The sequence below is a fragment of the Etheostoma spectabile genome, chromosome 20 (assembly GCF_008692095.1).
Source record: "Etheostoma spectabile isolate EspeVRDwgs_2016 chromosome 20, UIUC_Espe_1.0, whole genome shotgun sequence".
NCBI classification, from domain to species: domain Eukaryota; kingdom Metazoa; phylum Chordata; class Actinopteri; order Perciformes; family Percidae; genus Etheostoma; species Etheostoma spectabile.
Window position 1 is genome coordinate 9,769,241 of NC_045752.1, and position 15,258 is coordinate 9,784,498.

At 41.3% G+C, this 15,258-nt stretch overlaps 2 protein-coding genes across 3 annotated transcripts in view; one reads left to right on the forward strand and one right to left on the reverse strand.

The window, feature by feature from the left end:
• Window positions 1–2,602, forward strand: part of tacc3 (transforming, acidic coiled-coil containing protein 3) — a 7,727-nt gene extending 5,125 nt beyond the window's left edge. For both annotated transcript variants that reach the window (XM_032500436.1, XM_032500437.1), the window contains exons 11-18: window positions 1–77; window positions 198–326; window positions 957–1,024; window positions 1,107–1,150; window positions 1,251–1,411; window positions 1,528–1,634; window positions 2,165–2,285; window positions 2,401–2,602. The exon at window positions 1–77 is cut by the window's left edge and continues 2 nt beyond it. In XM_032500436.1, coding sequence (XP_032356327.1) covers window positions 1–77; window positions 198–326; window positions 957–1,024; window positions 1,107–1,150; window positions 1,251–1,411; window positions 1,528–1,634; window positions 2,165–2,285; window positions 2,401–2,466 — 773 coding nt within the window. In that variant the 3' untranslated portion in view covers window positions 2,467–2,602. The remainder of the gene's footprint in view (window positions 78–197; window positions 327–956; window positions 1,025–1,106; window positions 1,151–1,250; window positions 1,412–1,527; window positions 1,635–2,164; window positions 2,286–2,400) is intronic.
• Window positions 2,603–3,371: 769 nt separating this feature from the next.
• The window catches only part of LOC116670113 (fibroblast growth factor receptor-like 1), a 28,803-nt gene continuing 16,916 nt past the window's right edge, over window positions 3,372–15,258 (reverse strand). The window contains exons 3-7 of the mRNA XM_032500438.1: window positions 14,252–14,524; window positions 7,467–7,553; window positions 6,968–7,252; window positions 5,727–6,080; window positions 3,372–4,941 (exon numbers count right to left, since the gene is read on the reverse strand). Coding sequence (XP_032356329.1) covers window positions 4,505–4,941; window positions 5,727–6,080; window positions 6,968–7,252; window positions 7,467–7,553; window positions 14,252–14,524 — 1,436 coding nt within the window. The 3' untranslated portion in view covers window positions 3,372–4,504. The remainder of the gene's footprint in view (window positions 4,942–5,726; window positions 6,081–6,967; window positions 7,253–7,466; window positions 7,554–14,251; window positions 14,525–15,258) is intronic.

Below are 15,258 nucleotides of genomic sequence, written 5' to 3' on the forward strand. Positions count from 1 at the left end.
ATCCACAGATGGCAGAAAAGACTGCACATGGACAACAGAATAATGATTTTAAACTGTTTGATGATGCTACAGCCTCAGTAAGTCACGCTCCGAATGCCACCATTGACTGTACCTGGTGACCTTTTTATAAGTGGTCGTTTTGGAAACGACATTCAATGCTTCTGACTTGATTTATTTACACTGGAACTTTCGTCTAGGCTCCTCCAGTCCTTGCGAACCTTGTCCCCCCTTTCCTCCAACCAGCAAACACCGAGGGCTCCATTATAGAAGTGCTGAAGTACAGTCAGAAAGACCTGGATGCAGCCATTGCCAGGGTCCAGGCAGAAGTATGTTCTGCTCAATGTTTTTTGATTTGACAAATAACAGCAATGGAAGAACATTTCCATTTGAAGTCACTTTGCTTAGGTCTAGGTGAATGCAGTTCCTTTGTTCAGACTAGAAAAAACATACTAGACCTTGTTGATGGTGTGGTTTTTCTAAACATTCCCTGGAGCAGTTTAGAGTAATCTGATTCAAACAAAGTAACCACAATGCATTCTGGATTAAACACAAGCATCTAATATAAAAAAATGTGTTAACCGGCAAATGTCAATTGTTTAGCTTCCAAGGTTGTCAGCTGAGTCTTTCATCATTTTCTGAGGTGAATATTCCATAAATAGTTAATCTTTTTTTAAACACGCATTAGGCGCAGTATTCAGTTCGGTAGCAATTGTAATCACTGAAATATAAGTGATAGCCCCAAGTCTGTTGACTATTCTATAAAAAAGAGAGTTGTGATGAATCAAGCTCCCAAATATATCCTCTTAAAATGAATGGTTTTGTACAAATTTGACATTGTAAAACATTAACTATAAGACTTTAAATTAAATAAAGTTGCCCCCTGATTTTAAACGGCTTGTAGGTTGGAAAAGGTGTTCTCAATAATGAAATAACTTGGTTTGTATTTTCTCAAATAGGCAAAGGAAATAGAAGAGCAATGGAGCGCAAAGTATAAAAAGATTTTTGACGATGGTCAAGAAATGAGGTAAGCTGTGGTTTGTTCAATGTAGTTTTTGTCATTTTAATTCAGTGTTTTCAAGACGTTTGACAAGCCTTTTTCCCCACAGGAAAATAATTGCAGAATTTGAGCTCATGATTGCCAAAATGATGGGTAAGTTCATATAAATGATGTACACGTCAGTCTTAAGGATTTTTGATAAATGATTGGCATTTGTGTGTTAACGAGAGATCTTAAATGTTCTTGTACCCAGCTGATCAAGAGAAGGAGAGGGAGGTGGCTCAGGCGAAACTCATGGAGGCCCTGCTGGAGAAGGAGCAAGTGTCCAGTGACCTGAACACCATGGAGAGATCTTTCTCTGACCTTTTCAAGAGATTGGAGAAGTACAAGGATGTTGTTGAAGGCTACAAAAAGGTTAGGAAAAAGTCAACGCTTGCCCCGTTATAAACAACAAATGCATGACATTGAGCTTTAAACAAAAGCTGTTGCAGTTTGATTGGTAAATTGATGTGTGTGTGCCCTTTCCCCAGAATGAAGAGACTCTGAAAGCCTATGCCCAGGACTATCTGGCAAGGATCAAAAAGGAGGAGCAGCGCTACCAGACCCTTAAAGCCCATGCCGAGGAGAAAATTTCCCAGTAAGAAACCTGACTACTGCAACATGATCCGTAAACGTACACGCTGACTTTCTTGAGCCGATTGCCGTGTTAGCTGTACACATTTTGAGTGGCATAAACATACACACCACTTGCCGTGTTATCACGAAAAGAAGGTGACTGTTTAGGAAACATGATACGCGGGTTGGGTTTAGGAAAAGAAGAACAAACTTGACAGTTGAGTTTAAGAAACGTGACACGCGATCCCCGGTCTCCTGGGTAAAAGTCCTGTGTTTTACCATTCGCCACCGCGACCAACCTTCCTATCGCCCTTTCACACTACTCGCTTTGGCGTAGATTCAAACGCCATCGCAAAGTAATGTAAGTCAATGGAGGCAAAATGGCATTGATAATTGAGCTAAAAAGCGCACGTGTCTTGATAACACTCCAAAAAACGGAATTGGTGTGTCATGCATATGCCATTTCATGAGATCAGTCCGGACTACTGTGTTAATTGTGTATAGTGTAATTTGCAAGACTTGCCGTTTCTGACACTTATTGTTCATTTTAAGTGCAAATGAAGAGATTGCTGAGGTGCGGTCCAAGAACAAGGCTGAGACATCTGCACTCCAAGCCCAGCTGCGGCGGGAGCAGCTGAAGGTGCAGTCACTGGAGAAGAGCCTGGACCAGAAGGTAAGTCAAAATTTAAATTAGATGGTGCATATTTACAGAGGTCTTGAAGATAAAGATATGAAATGTTCTAATTTACCTTTTTTTTTTTTCCTCTCTCTTATATATATATACACAGGAGAAGGAGGCAGAAGAGCTCACCAAACTTTGTGATGAACTTATTACAAAAGTCCAGAAGGGTTGAGCTCATTTTGTAAATATTGTATATTTGAATGTCATCTTTTCTTTTTTTGGATGTCCAGATCATTTATTTGTGTAGTTTGTCTTGTTGTCAATGTTCTTATACTGTAAAAAAAAACAATAAAGTGAGTTTATCATTATTAAACTGTCTTGTCTTATTTTCTGCATGACTACAAACCACTAGGGGGCAGTATTTACCTTCATAATGTTTGCAAATCTTGTCATCAGTGTTTTGGATTTGAATCCTTATTTATGCATCAAAAAGTAACATGGTTGTTTAAAATCTAACCTTTTGTTCTGTGTAGCATTTCTACTTTAAACACAAATGCAGGTATTCAGTGCACTCACCCCTCATCTGTCTGGAGCTGAAACTCACCCCCATCCTATAATGCTTACAACAAAACAAGCTCACCTGATACAATGCTCCCCTTCTTTCCTGTGCAATCACAGGGTCCTGTCACATCACTCGCAGAGGCAGGACAATGCACTTCCTAAATGGTGAAAGGAAATCCTACCTAGATTGGAGTTGAATGAGGTGGTAGTGCGGACCAGAGGGGAGACGGAGAGGGTTGAGTCACTTAAATGGGAAAAGATGCTAGTCACTCGGTATAGTCTTGCAGGAGCCATCACTCATCTAAAAAGGAGTGTGAGACAGCTCTTGTGTCTGTATCTATTCAGTCATTCATCCCAGCAACTTCTGTCCCTCTGCTGGCTGCCCTCTGCGTCACCCTCAGCAGACACTCGCTCAAAAGAAGAAAGATGACCTGTCTGTACCCAGCCCTTATGTTTTCAAACGGGTAACCGCCACTGAAGTTATCTTATTCACACAGATTTGTTTCACCCTTGTTAATGGCAGCCTTTGAAGAATATAAATTAAACAAGTGCATTCATCTTCGTGAGGCGTGTGACTAACTTGTTTCAGGTCATTTAATCAAACTACCAAACCATCAAACTTTAGATGGATTTAGTTTTTGAGCTGTGAACAGAATACATCATACAAGATAGTCAATACAACCAATTACATACAAAAATACCTAAATATTAGCATGAACTACATGTGATTAAACTCGGTGACAAAGTACTGAAAATGTACTATACACAACAATAGTATACTTTAATAACATTACATAGATATGTAAAATGCCTTACTCTGAAAAATAAACCTTTGATACACTTTTTTTTTTTTAGCAAAATAAATTAAATATTCATGACTCAGTTTGATTAAAAATGACAACAGCTTCATACACTGTGGTTGGAGTTGGCATCCTCTGTTGTGTTATCTCAACATGCTACTGACCAATGTTGGAAACCTGCCATAAAGAAAAAGTTAAAATGATAATGAAGACTAATTCAGTTAACACGGAAGCACAATTCTTCTATCCCTTGCAGTCTCAGGCAAGTATACTTACCAGTTTACTCTCTATCACTTTTACAAGAGAACAAAAGTGAGGGATGGAATAAGATAATAAAAGAATAGTGGTCAGCATTCCAAACATGCATCTTTAACAGACAAAAGGACTACCTGAGTAGGGCACAAAACCAGCCCTTATGTAAATCTTGAGTACCATTTTCATCTTTATTACCAGGCAGAATATATGGAGCCTCTGCGATCTAACAGCTAGAAAGGTAAAACCTAACCTCCATTTTTGGCTACACCTCAAGTAGGAAAAGGCAAAATTCAGCTACTGTGGGAGACCTTTCAGCTGGCCTAAACAGCTGTGATTACGCTCACACGCAAAAATATGTCCTTGTACTTTTTGTATTAAGTGCACAACAAGGATTAATGGATTTTTAGTGGTGTGAGAATCTGACAGATAAAAAAAAAAGCACCAAATATGGATGTTTGGATGTAAAAACACAAGGTGTGTACTACTGGCCACTGTTTTTCCCCACTTGCACACACTCCCAACAATCTCTAGCTATGAGAAGAGTTTTTAAAGAGTAATGGCAGGTGAGCGTCGCTCAGGAGCTGTTGATCAGTCCACAGCTCATTGTCCCTCTGAGATACTGGAGCAGTTAATGGCGGATATTTGGCACTAAGGCTAACACTGAAAATGAATGTGTTGATGCTGATGTACTTTCCCGTCCACGTGGGAATGAGTGTGTGTGTGAATGTCAGTGTAGATTTTGGGGTAGATTTTAGGGGGGATTGTTGATCCTCCCTGGGTGAGGAGCAGCTGCTGCTGTGCCAGGTACTCCTCATAGTGCATGGAGCTCATGCAGTCTTTCTCTGGGCTGGAGGAGCTGGAGGACGGAGCCACGCAACCCCGGTCCCGCTCTCGATATGGCAACCGGTGGGGACTCTGCAGTACCTGTGCAGCTGGAGAACTCGGAGGGGGGCAGTGCTTTCTGCTCTGGCAGAACCACAGCAGCACTGTGCCAAAGATGAACACTATTCCAGCTGGGATGCCAATGATGACAGGCCAGGGGAGGGAGCTGGAGGCTGGCGGGAGCATGGGCGTGATGGGAGGCTCCGTGTCTGCAAAAGATAAGGGCCAAAAATAAAATCAGAACAGATTTCCAAATGTTGAATGTTGCCAAGAGTTTGTTTATTACACAGGTGAAGTGCTTAAGGCCTGACACAAAAGATAATTTCCCCAATCAATGAATCCGTTGATTCTGTTTTTTGAGCATTTAGTAAATCAAAAGGTCTGAAAAAACCTTTGAACCGAGACAGGTTCAATCCTTGGCTCATGTGATGACTGAGGAAGACCACTGACACCTCTGCAACCAGCTAGTTTAAAACGTTTTGTCAAATAAAATTGTTTAATGTAAAATTATATAAAACTGAAAAAGCAGTAGTAAAAGCAGTTTTTTTTACTTGAAAACTGACTTACATATTCAATCGATAAAGTTTGTGATTATTTTTTGTAAACTAATTGGTTCATCGTATAATTGTTTCAGCTTTAAATGCTTACTTTATCCATTTCCTTCAGTTTATTTACAGAGAAAAGGAAACTCAACCCTAAAAGAATGGGTTTTCATTTATTTGGTGGAGAATAACATGATACTGATATAAAACAGGTGACAAAACATTGCTAACATTGCTTTGTTGTCATTTGTCCTCATTAGTACTTTTGCTGACGTGCGTCTCTAGTCTCGTTTTCATTTCAGTTTGACATTTCTCTGATAGAATTATGCCATGTGCACTAGACCACATAAAACGTAGCTAGCACAGATCCAAGCTGCTAATTTGTTTGTCTGCAGTAAGTTTGTAAAACTGCCTGCTGTTGTGGCTGTAAACAGACATTCCCCAGGCCTCACCTGGCAGCACAGTGAGGAAGGCGCTGCGGAAGCTGTAGCCCATGGTGTTGGCGCCTAAGCAGATATACATGCCAGCGTCCTCCTCCTTGGCACGGGTAATGAGCAGCTTGTTGAGGTAGGAGCCGTCGGGTCGGGACCACACCTCCCCCGTGGGCAGCACCACGAATTGGTGGTCTCCCACCTCAATGGTAGAGTTGTAGCGACTTTCCTCGTTGGACTCCACACGTTTGAGCCACTGAATGATCGGCTTAACGTCACTCCTCACTTTACACTGAAACGAAGTGGTGCCTCCGTAGTCCACCGTCGTGTTGACCGGGTGTGTGCCAGTCAAAATAGGCTTGGAGTTTGTCCTTTCTGCATAGACCATAGAAAAAAACGGTCACATTTTTTGACATGACAGCCCTTCTGTGGATAGAAGAGGTCTTAGTTGTCCATACTGTTATTAGCCTTGGGCTTAGAACTTATAATTGACAGAGAGGGAGCAATACCACATGTAACACAAGAAGTACGTGTGATTAGTTTCCTCTCTTTCTTTGCTCCTGGTTGTACAGCACACATTTCTCATGGAAAAGGGAGGGGGTCGGGGGGGTCTGGCAGACAGCTGGGCTTTAATCAGCTCCAGATTGGGTGGAGGGTCTCTGAGTTGAACAGTCTCCCTTCTCTCCCCCCTGTGCAAACACCAGGGCACGAGCCCTCAGTCTCAAGCCCGCTTCCTCAATATGCTTCTCATATACATGATTACACAAGCACATTCATCCATGCAGCAAGGATATGAATAAGACCTGCTGATCGCAATCAGACTTCAGGAGTAGGTAGAGCAGAGAGATCTACCTACTCCTGTTCTTCCTGAGTCAAACTCAGACCCACTTATAAAGAGATTATTCTGTTTTTTAACAAAAGATTTGGGCATTTTTAGGCCTTTATTTGTAAAGGAAAGCTGAAGACATGAAAGGGGGAATGACCTGCAGCAAAGGGCTGCATGCCAGAGTCGAACCCTGGGCTGCTGCGTTGAGGAATGAGCCTCTATGTATACGGACGCGCACTCTACCAGGTGAACTACCCAGGCGCCCAAGATTACGCTGTTTTAATTTACTGCAGCAATGTATGAAGGATCACAAACATAATCCACAAACAGCAGTACTCGTTTAATTTAATCAGCTCTGCCTCATCTGTTAGCATTACTATTTCCAGGTGAATATGTTTGGTATGCGTACAGCTCAGCCTCTCTGTGGGATACTCACGTATGACCTCAACTTTATATGTGGCGTTGATTTCCCCAGCCCGATTAGAGACCCTGCAGGTGTATCTGCCACTGTGCTCTGGTGTCAGGTTCTTCAGACTCAGAGTCCACTTCTTCTGACGGCCCTCGCCGACCTCCTGCTCCGTCAACAGTCTGTCGTCCTTCAGCCACACAATGTCCGGTCGAGGATTTCCACTGGCGGTGCATTTGAGCCGCACTGAACTGCCAACAGGACGAGCTATCACCCGTTTTCTCATCTTAGCAGGCTGGGTGAAGCGGGGACGCACTTTATGGGACAGAAGAGGAAAGATTTAGTTACTTAACTTATCTGTGGACACATTACTTCAGCTGACAGAAGAAAAATAGATCCAGAAATCAAAAAAACACAGCAGGATGGTTTGCAAAATATTTAGATGAGACTTGTGATAAATAGGATAAAACTGGGATGGTTCGGTTAATTTACCACTGCACAATTTGTAACATGCCAACAGAGCTCTTACCAAGTTTTTCTGCCAAGCCATCAGTGCCCTGGTCAGACTCTGCTCCACCAGCCGCCCCGGGCCCTGTTTTATCAGAACCCGAGTCATCTGTCAACATAGCAGGACAACAGTTAGTCAACAGTTGAGTCCCAATCAAACAGTCAGGAGTTCTTTTGCAGTGAAGATAAAGTAAATCTTGAGGCACAGAATTGTGCATATGTATTATGCATGGACATGAATCTGAAGCATTAAAGCTATAGTGCATAGTTTCTGTCTCAGTGATCAAGCACCACCCCCTCCCGTCATCCACGCAGTTGCTAGTAGTTGTTAGTTCGTCAAATCAAAGAATCAAAGAGGACACAGATGATTAAAAAAACATGATGATGATGATGATTTCTCAGAACAGGTGATTATCTTGTAATTGTTATGTTGTCTTCTTCTCCAAAGCTGAACACTGCTGTTTTCTTTCTCGGTGGTGAAACGCATCGCTCGAGCTTCTGCAGGTGAAAGTCACCAGACTACACCATTTTGTAAACATAGCCATACTGGGTAATACAGAGTGTGTTTTGTGGCGCTGATAGGCTTAATTAGCTTTTAATCGACTCATTTGGCAATGGCTTGAATGTAACACACGTTCATTACTATTAAATAGTTTCGCACTATAGCTTAAAACAGTAAGTTATCATCAACCCCATGTTTATTATATCATTATAAATGCTTTTTTTTAAAGTTTGTATGGCAATATTAAGGGCAGTGTGCATACGCTATGGAATTCTAGGTATATTGCTACTTCTAAGTCTGTTAACTTTTCATTAGAATCCCATTGTTAATTGTCAACAGTGTCACTGTCACAGCTCCTATGGCAACGACCCAACACCAAACAGGCCCAGCAAAGTGTTCTTGGCTCCATCATAGTAAATTTAGCATTTATAGATAGGCTCCTCTGAGAGGGGAGCATGCTCAGGTCATACTCTGTAGCATTTAGAAGTAATATGATCAGTTTTCATAAGCCCAGTTCCAGGAGACAGCTGTGGAGTGTATGTCATAGGCTGACATCATGCAGCAGAGCTAAGACAGGGCTTAGAGAAAATATAATGAGTGAAACCTAATCGGCGATTTGTGATGAGTATCAACTTTTTGAGATAAGCATTGATGAATTAACAGAGCAGAATGGGTTCCTCACCAATATCTGCCATTCTGTGCAGGAAGAGACATGAAGCAGATGATTATTGAAGACAGACTGCTGTTAAATGATTTTATCTGATAATACTGAGCTGTCAATTCATATAAAATAGTCCAAGCCATTCTTAGCTTTTCTAACAAACTTACCAACCATAAGTCAAGGGAAAGACAGAATAATATCACAGGTAAACTGTAGGCTTTAATAACAATTCAAAATGGGAAAAACTACCAGCCAATTTTGTACCTTTTGTATCTCTTTGTGATTTTGAGTTCAGTGCAGTGCACTGAGTGCAGCCTCAAGTTGGATTTTTCTAGATGTAGTTTGGCACACTTGATTCCCTCTCAGGGTTTGATTGGGTCAGGTAAAGGGGCCAGATGTGACTTCTAACCCCCTTGTTCTGCTTCCGTAGGAGTCCCCCCGAAACCCTCAAAGCTCTCTAGGGTTCTCTGGGTACAAACCCTCCTTTGTTTGTCCCTTGCAGCACCAAGCCCAGTGATGATGTCATGGCTATTTGAAGGGGTTTAACTGGCCAACTATAATAACCCATTCCTTTAAAAAACAGCCTTCACTGGAAGAAATATTTCTCTGTTGCTCACTTGGGCTCTCCACATTCCTCCCGGTTCCTGAACCTCCCAATCCAAACAGAATATGGTCCCACACTGCCGGGGTTTTCTTTTTGACTTCTTTCTTTCCAGAATCTATTTCCTCTCTACTTTTAGGCAATTCTAGGGAACAATGGCACCCTTTATATGTCTGTCCTGTTAAAGCTTTCCCTTGCCACTATTGTCTTTACACAATATTGGCTCACTAAACTGCCAACAGGGGCGAGTTATCATGACATCTCATGGCTGCCATACGTTTGATATTTTTGGAAGATTGAAAACTAAAATAAGTCATAAAAGAGTATTGACAGAGAGGCCTCTAAATATATGAGAGGCCCTACTTGTGTACTGAAAAGAAAGTTAAAGCTCCGACTTATTATGGAATCAGTGATCAAACAAAAATAAGTACTTTATGCACTGTAAAAAAAATAAATCCAAGGTTTGTTGTGCAAACGGAAATTTAAGTCATGATTAAAGTGCATTCCTAATGCTGGTGAAAGTATTAAATTGTTTAAAATGCAATCAGCCTACTTCCATACACCTAAATCTGGTCATGGTCTTGCTACAGCGTTTAGGGTCTGACGGCATCCCTTCCCACTTCATTCACAAATCTAGCGACAGGAAACAGGTCACTACACACAGTCTCTCTGCTAGCTTTCTGTGCCAGCTGAATCACAGGAAAAGGCCTGACGATTTGAGGTCACAATGAGCTCCAGATGTTGTTGGGGACATTGTAATGTCCAGGGAAAGTTTTGCGCAGTGGCCTTGCATCACACTCTGGAAATCTCCAAACAGCTACCACATGTGATCAGTCACACACAGGGCAGTTTACCCAACTGTTGGCCTGACAACGTCTCCAGAGAGGAGCAAAATGAAAATGTGCCGCAAGAGCCAAAATCTCCATGTAGAAATAATGAGTGCCGTCTGCCCTGTATTAGCCCTGTAATATATTATCTGTGCAGACATAAACATTAAAATCCAATCCTATAAATGTTAATATGACAATCCCATGTTAATGCTAATATATGAAGCCTGCTGTAGACTGAGCAGCTGAGGACAGAGAGGTCGCTGCATGCATCGGCCTGTCCTGGTGGGGTTGCTGGGAGGTGATGGGGCCAGTTGTCAAGAGACCACCCCAAACAGGGCCCAAACAGCCAGCTGGAAGGATTGGGGAGGCGCCATATTGCACTGACTGACAAGATTCTTCAGATAGCTCAGGGGAGGACAGGCTGTCCGCTAGCAGATGGGATATCTCTCCAAGTGGAACCCCCCCTTACATCACACTGCAAAACCCCTCACTCTCTAACTTCCAATCTCACTCCACGTCTTCACTGTCTCTTTATCTTACTGTCTTTCTTTTGCTTGGCTTCTCTGCTGGGTCCCAGGCAATGTTTAAAATGTTATGCTCTTCATGTTGGTCCTTGAACTTGAAGCTCCGAGGTTTTCATCGACCCTTCTCCCCTGACTGGTACCATAACTGACTGCAGTTGCTTCTTTTACTTTTTCATTTTGTGATCTAGCAAAAATAATAAACTTACATGATGGATACTGTATGTGGAGCTATGCTGGGAGTTACCCCTCATTTACAGTATCTCAAATAAATAATCTCTCTCCTCTGATCTTTTTGAGCAACATAATAGGCCTCCCAGCAGCCCACTGCAGTTAACTGCATGCAACTAAATGGCAAACAATTAGGTGATTCTAATGGAAAGTGTTGCTCATGATAATTGCAGACTATTTGGCTGACTTAAATTCTGAAAGTATTTTGACAATGAGGCCCCCTAATCTTTGTGGCAAAAAGGCACACAGAATGCAATGCAGCTTTGATGGAACAATTATCTATAAAAACAAACTGCAGGGATGACCTGCCAGTGGCTAATGGGATGATGGACAAGAGAGCAGAAAGAGAGAAGGGGGTGTGCTTGTGAGTTGGAGTCTGGCTGTTGAATATCTCCAGTCGGTCTGTCACACACTCACTACCACCAGAGGACAACTAGGAAATGGAACAAACCAGATCAGGATTAAGAGACAGCCTAGAAGGTCTCTTTACTTCTAAGGGCAAAAAGACTGATAAAAAAAGACTTATGATTGAACTTTCAATGGTATTTTTTCCTAACGTAATCACCAAGTGGGAGCAACGCATGCAGTCAGGTTGAACTGATCTCCCCGAGGTCCCTGCCAGCTTCTTCACATCCGTCTTAAACTGTCTTTATTGAAGTCTTCATTCTCACTCAGTCGCACTGCAGCAGAAGCCAAACCAGACAATTTATCTGTCAGATAAACACACCGCAGGGAAAACATTTTTATCTATCACCAAGATTAATTGCATGTGTGAATGTAGTTATCTGTAATCTATTAAAATCTCCCATCGTTAAATCAATATTTAATCCAAAAACAAATTCCATGTGCTGAGCAGTATTAATTCCAAAATGTATTTCAAAAAATAGTTTGAAGAGCTCAGTGGTCAGTTGACCCTTTTTCCCTTATTTGTGTTTGCCTATGTTTATGCAACCTCTTTCCCAGTTTACGAAGACCTCTAAGAAGGTCACAGCACAAACAAATTTCTGTTCCTCTGGTTTATATGAAATAATAACTCACAACAATTCTAGAAAGTGTGATAGCAAATCTTGGTTACTTCACTAAATTACTCTAGGTAGTTAGCTACAGTAAAGCTGTTAGCCAAGCGTGCCATCGTTTGCAGATAAACACTGTTTAACCTGTTCCTTGCACTTCTGGTCTTGTTTTTGGTTTTGTAAATTCCAAAAGAAAACACCACTCTCCAAATTCATGAGGTACTACTAAGTTTCTTCTCCTTTTGCTCAGCCCCAACGTACACCATCTAGTTACAGTTGCTAAGAATGGAAATGGGAACCTGGATGATAAGCTGTACCTCCACCAGACCATCCTGAGTCAAGTCCTAGGTGCATAGTTTAGTTCAGCAATTCCTTTGTCTCCTGGTCTATGTTTATTCGGGGACAGATTTGAAATACCAAATATATCAAAATGTGCATTTCCAGTTATTATAGTGTGTGATTGCGGCATCCATTATTATTTTTGACTCGTTGCAAAGTAGCAGAAGCTTCAGATTTGAGTCTATGCTCAGTAGATCAAATGGTACTTTGGAAGATAGGTTTTCCTCATGGAAAATTTTTGGGACCTAAGAAAAATCGACATTTCATCATACCTCATGTAGAGAGGACATATTTTTTTTTCATTTCCTTTTATTGTTGACTGGGTCTGTCATTTTTGTATCTGCTTTATTCATTAGTGCGCTTTCCTTCAGCAATGCAAACTCATTCTTCTATTATTATCCTGATTCTTAATCTGAACATCTTTTTTTGGGAGGTTCAACATACGTTTTTCTCCAAATTCTTTCAGTGCAGACACTTAAGCCAACGGTCTAACTGCCATTGTTTCCTAGTTTATTGAACTTGCCCTAATTTCTTTCATGATATTCACTTCAATTGACACATCCTACAGTACATATTTTAGCACTTCTATTTTAACTGCTAATTCAACTTATTTCAGTATTTGTATTTCGACTGCCACTTAAATTACAACTATAGCATTTCAGCTATTTCAAACTCAGATGTTTTAACAATGAGCACACCTAAATCATGAGAAAATCTTGCCTTTTCTAATTTATTGTCTTGTAATAATGCCGAGAACCTATATGACATTGTGACGCTACTTTTTTGTTTCTATACACATTGACTCCACTCCCCACAAGATTCTACATTTACTTTCTGCAGTGGAAAATCCTACATCACATTAATATGCACCAATGACTTTCTTCAATCAACAGAGTCTTGAACCCAACTTAAAATGACATAGTGGTTGTCCATCACATGATTGATTTTGAATGTGTTCCACAAAGATGTATTTAGTGTATATAAAAAACACAGAATTCTCCTAAAATTCAATGTAGACCCAGACAAAGGCACATCTGACTTTAATACTATATAGCACAACTGTAGTATGAACGTTGACATTATAGCTGGCTCTGTGCCTTCATCTCCAACCTTTCATTTTAGCACAATCAGCAGACACCCTCTCTTTGAACTCACTGGCAACTTCATATTGAGGGGGACCCTAAAATAAACTTTGGTCCAGACTCATGAGCATGTTTTACTACAAAAAGCACTGCTTTCTGAAGTGCTCTGTGTTTTCCACATCTGCCTGATTATGGTTCTTCTTCTGAAGCCTGGCTGTCACAAGACCAGGCTGCAACTCCTCCTGCGAGAGAGCGAGCGAGCGCACAGACTCTGGCCCTAATTAGGCATCTTAGAGTAATTAGACTAAACATAGCCTTTGCGCTCCACTCCGCTCATTCATCATGCTCTGCTCTAGTGCAGAGGAAATGCACTGTATGCACATGAACAAACGAGTTACACACTGGGTCAAACTGTGGCTTAATCCTCCCGGCCCAATTCAAGAGCTGTGAGAGAGTCTGAAGACAAACCGGCACTCTTACACTGAATGTGTTTCTTATTGCTGAGCTGCAGACCTCTTGCCTCCACAGAGTATAGCCTAAGGAAAAGGAAGAGCTTGAGATCCATTTGAGTCACAGAGGATGAAGTAGTATGAAACAATATCTCATGCCGCTGTTGACTTTGGGCAGGAAGAAGTAGGGGCTGTAACACATTTAATAGCTGAGAGGATCAACCATAAATCCATAAATCCACTTGTTTTAGACCTCGACCTCTGTTAGTGATGCTGTCTTTTAACATTTGAACTGTGGTGAGATTTTTGACTCCAGGAAAGTATTACAACTAAGGCTTCACCACGGTGGAAGATGATGCGGTCTTGATCGTACAAATCAGGGGAGAGTGACTCACGGCCATGATCTCTGGTTTTAGTTACCAGACAGGTGACTTCATGTGTTTAATAGATGTTGAACAAAGTTTGAATTTTTAACAAGACTGACACATTCACAACCCTCAATGATCTCATCTCAGGAACGCGAGCAACATGTTTTACAAACAGTTTAATGTAATACACACAACTCCATTTGCACTCACCGATGACGATGAGGGTATAGTTGATGTTCACGCTACCAAAGCCGTTGGTTGCTTTGCAGATGTAAGTCCCAGTGTCATCTGCCTCCACCTCCTTGATCTTCAAGCCCATGCGGAGCATACGGAAACGGATCCAGCCGCTGTGGATGTTGCGCCCATCTTTGGTCCACATTATGAGGGGTGGAGGGTCTCCTTCCACTGGACACGGCAACTTAATGGCGCTCCCGAGCCGGGCCATCTGTCTGTGAGCAACCTTCTCAGACACCCTTGGAGGTCCTGAGGACACACAAACACAATAATGGTGATAATGAATCATTTTTGAAAACCTTAATATGGTTTGGCAAAAGGAGAAAGATAGTATATGTTTAAATCTGCAAACCTACAAAAATGAAGGTTTCTGGGGCTGATTCTAATATTTTTAGATGGCATTCCAGTATGGTATACAGTAATTCCCGCAAATTTATTCTTGTCAGGGTGAAACATCATCTAAACCAGTGATTCACAGCAAGTAGACCCCTTTAAACTATGCTGCAACCAGTTCAGTCAAAGAGGGATTTTTCTAGTTCCGATTTTTTTTAGGTTTTCATAATCTTAAGAGGTACAATTCGCAGAAAGTCATAAGAAAAAAAAGAGCAAAGATTAGAACAAGGCAGTTGTTTTTTCTATTAGGGAAACGGAATCCCACCACAAGCTCCATTCACAGCCTGACCGATAATAGCCAATAACCGATATTAGGCATTTCCTGATCTATCGGTATTGGCATTTTCTAATGGCCAATTCAATTTTTCTTTTAAAATATTCATTCATTCAATCATTTATAATGGCAAATAAATGATTCTGATAAATTAATATTTACAAAATTAAAACGGACAACATTATGAGGGTTGGCGTTGCATAGTTTGTCCACCAGAGGGCACTCTACAGCGTCCCTGTTGGCAACACTGATTTGTTTTTGTTAATCTGTTTTTGTTCAAAGGACTTTAAGTTTTATATCTTAAGTTTGTATTTTT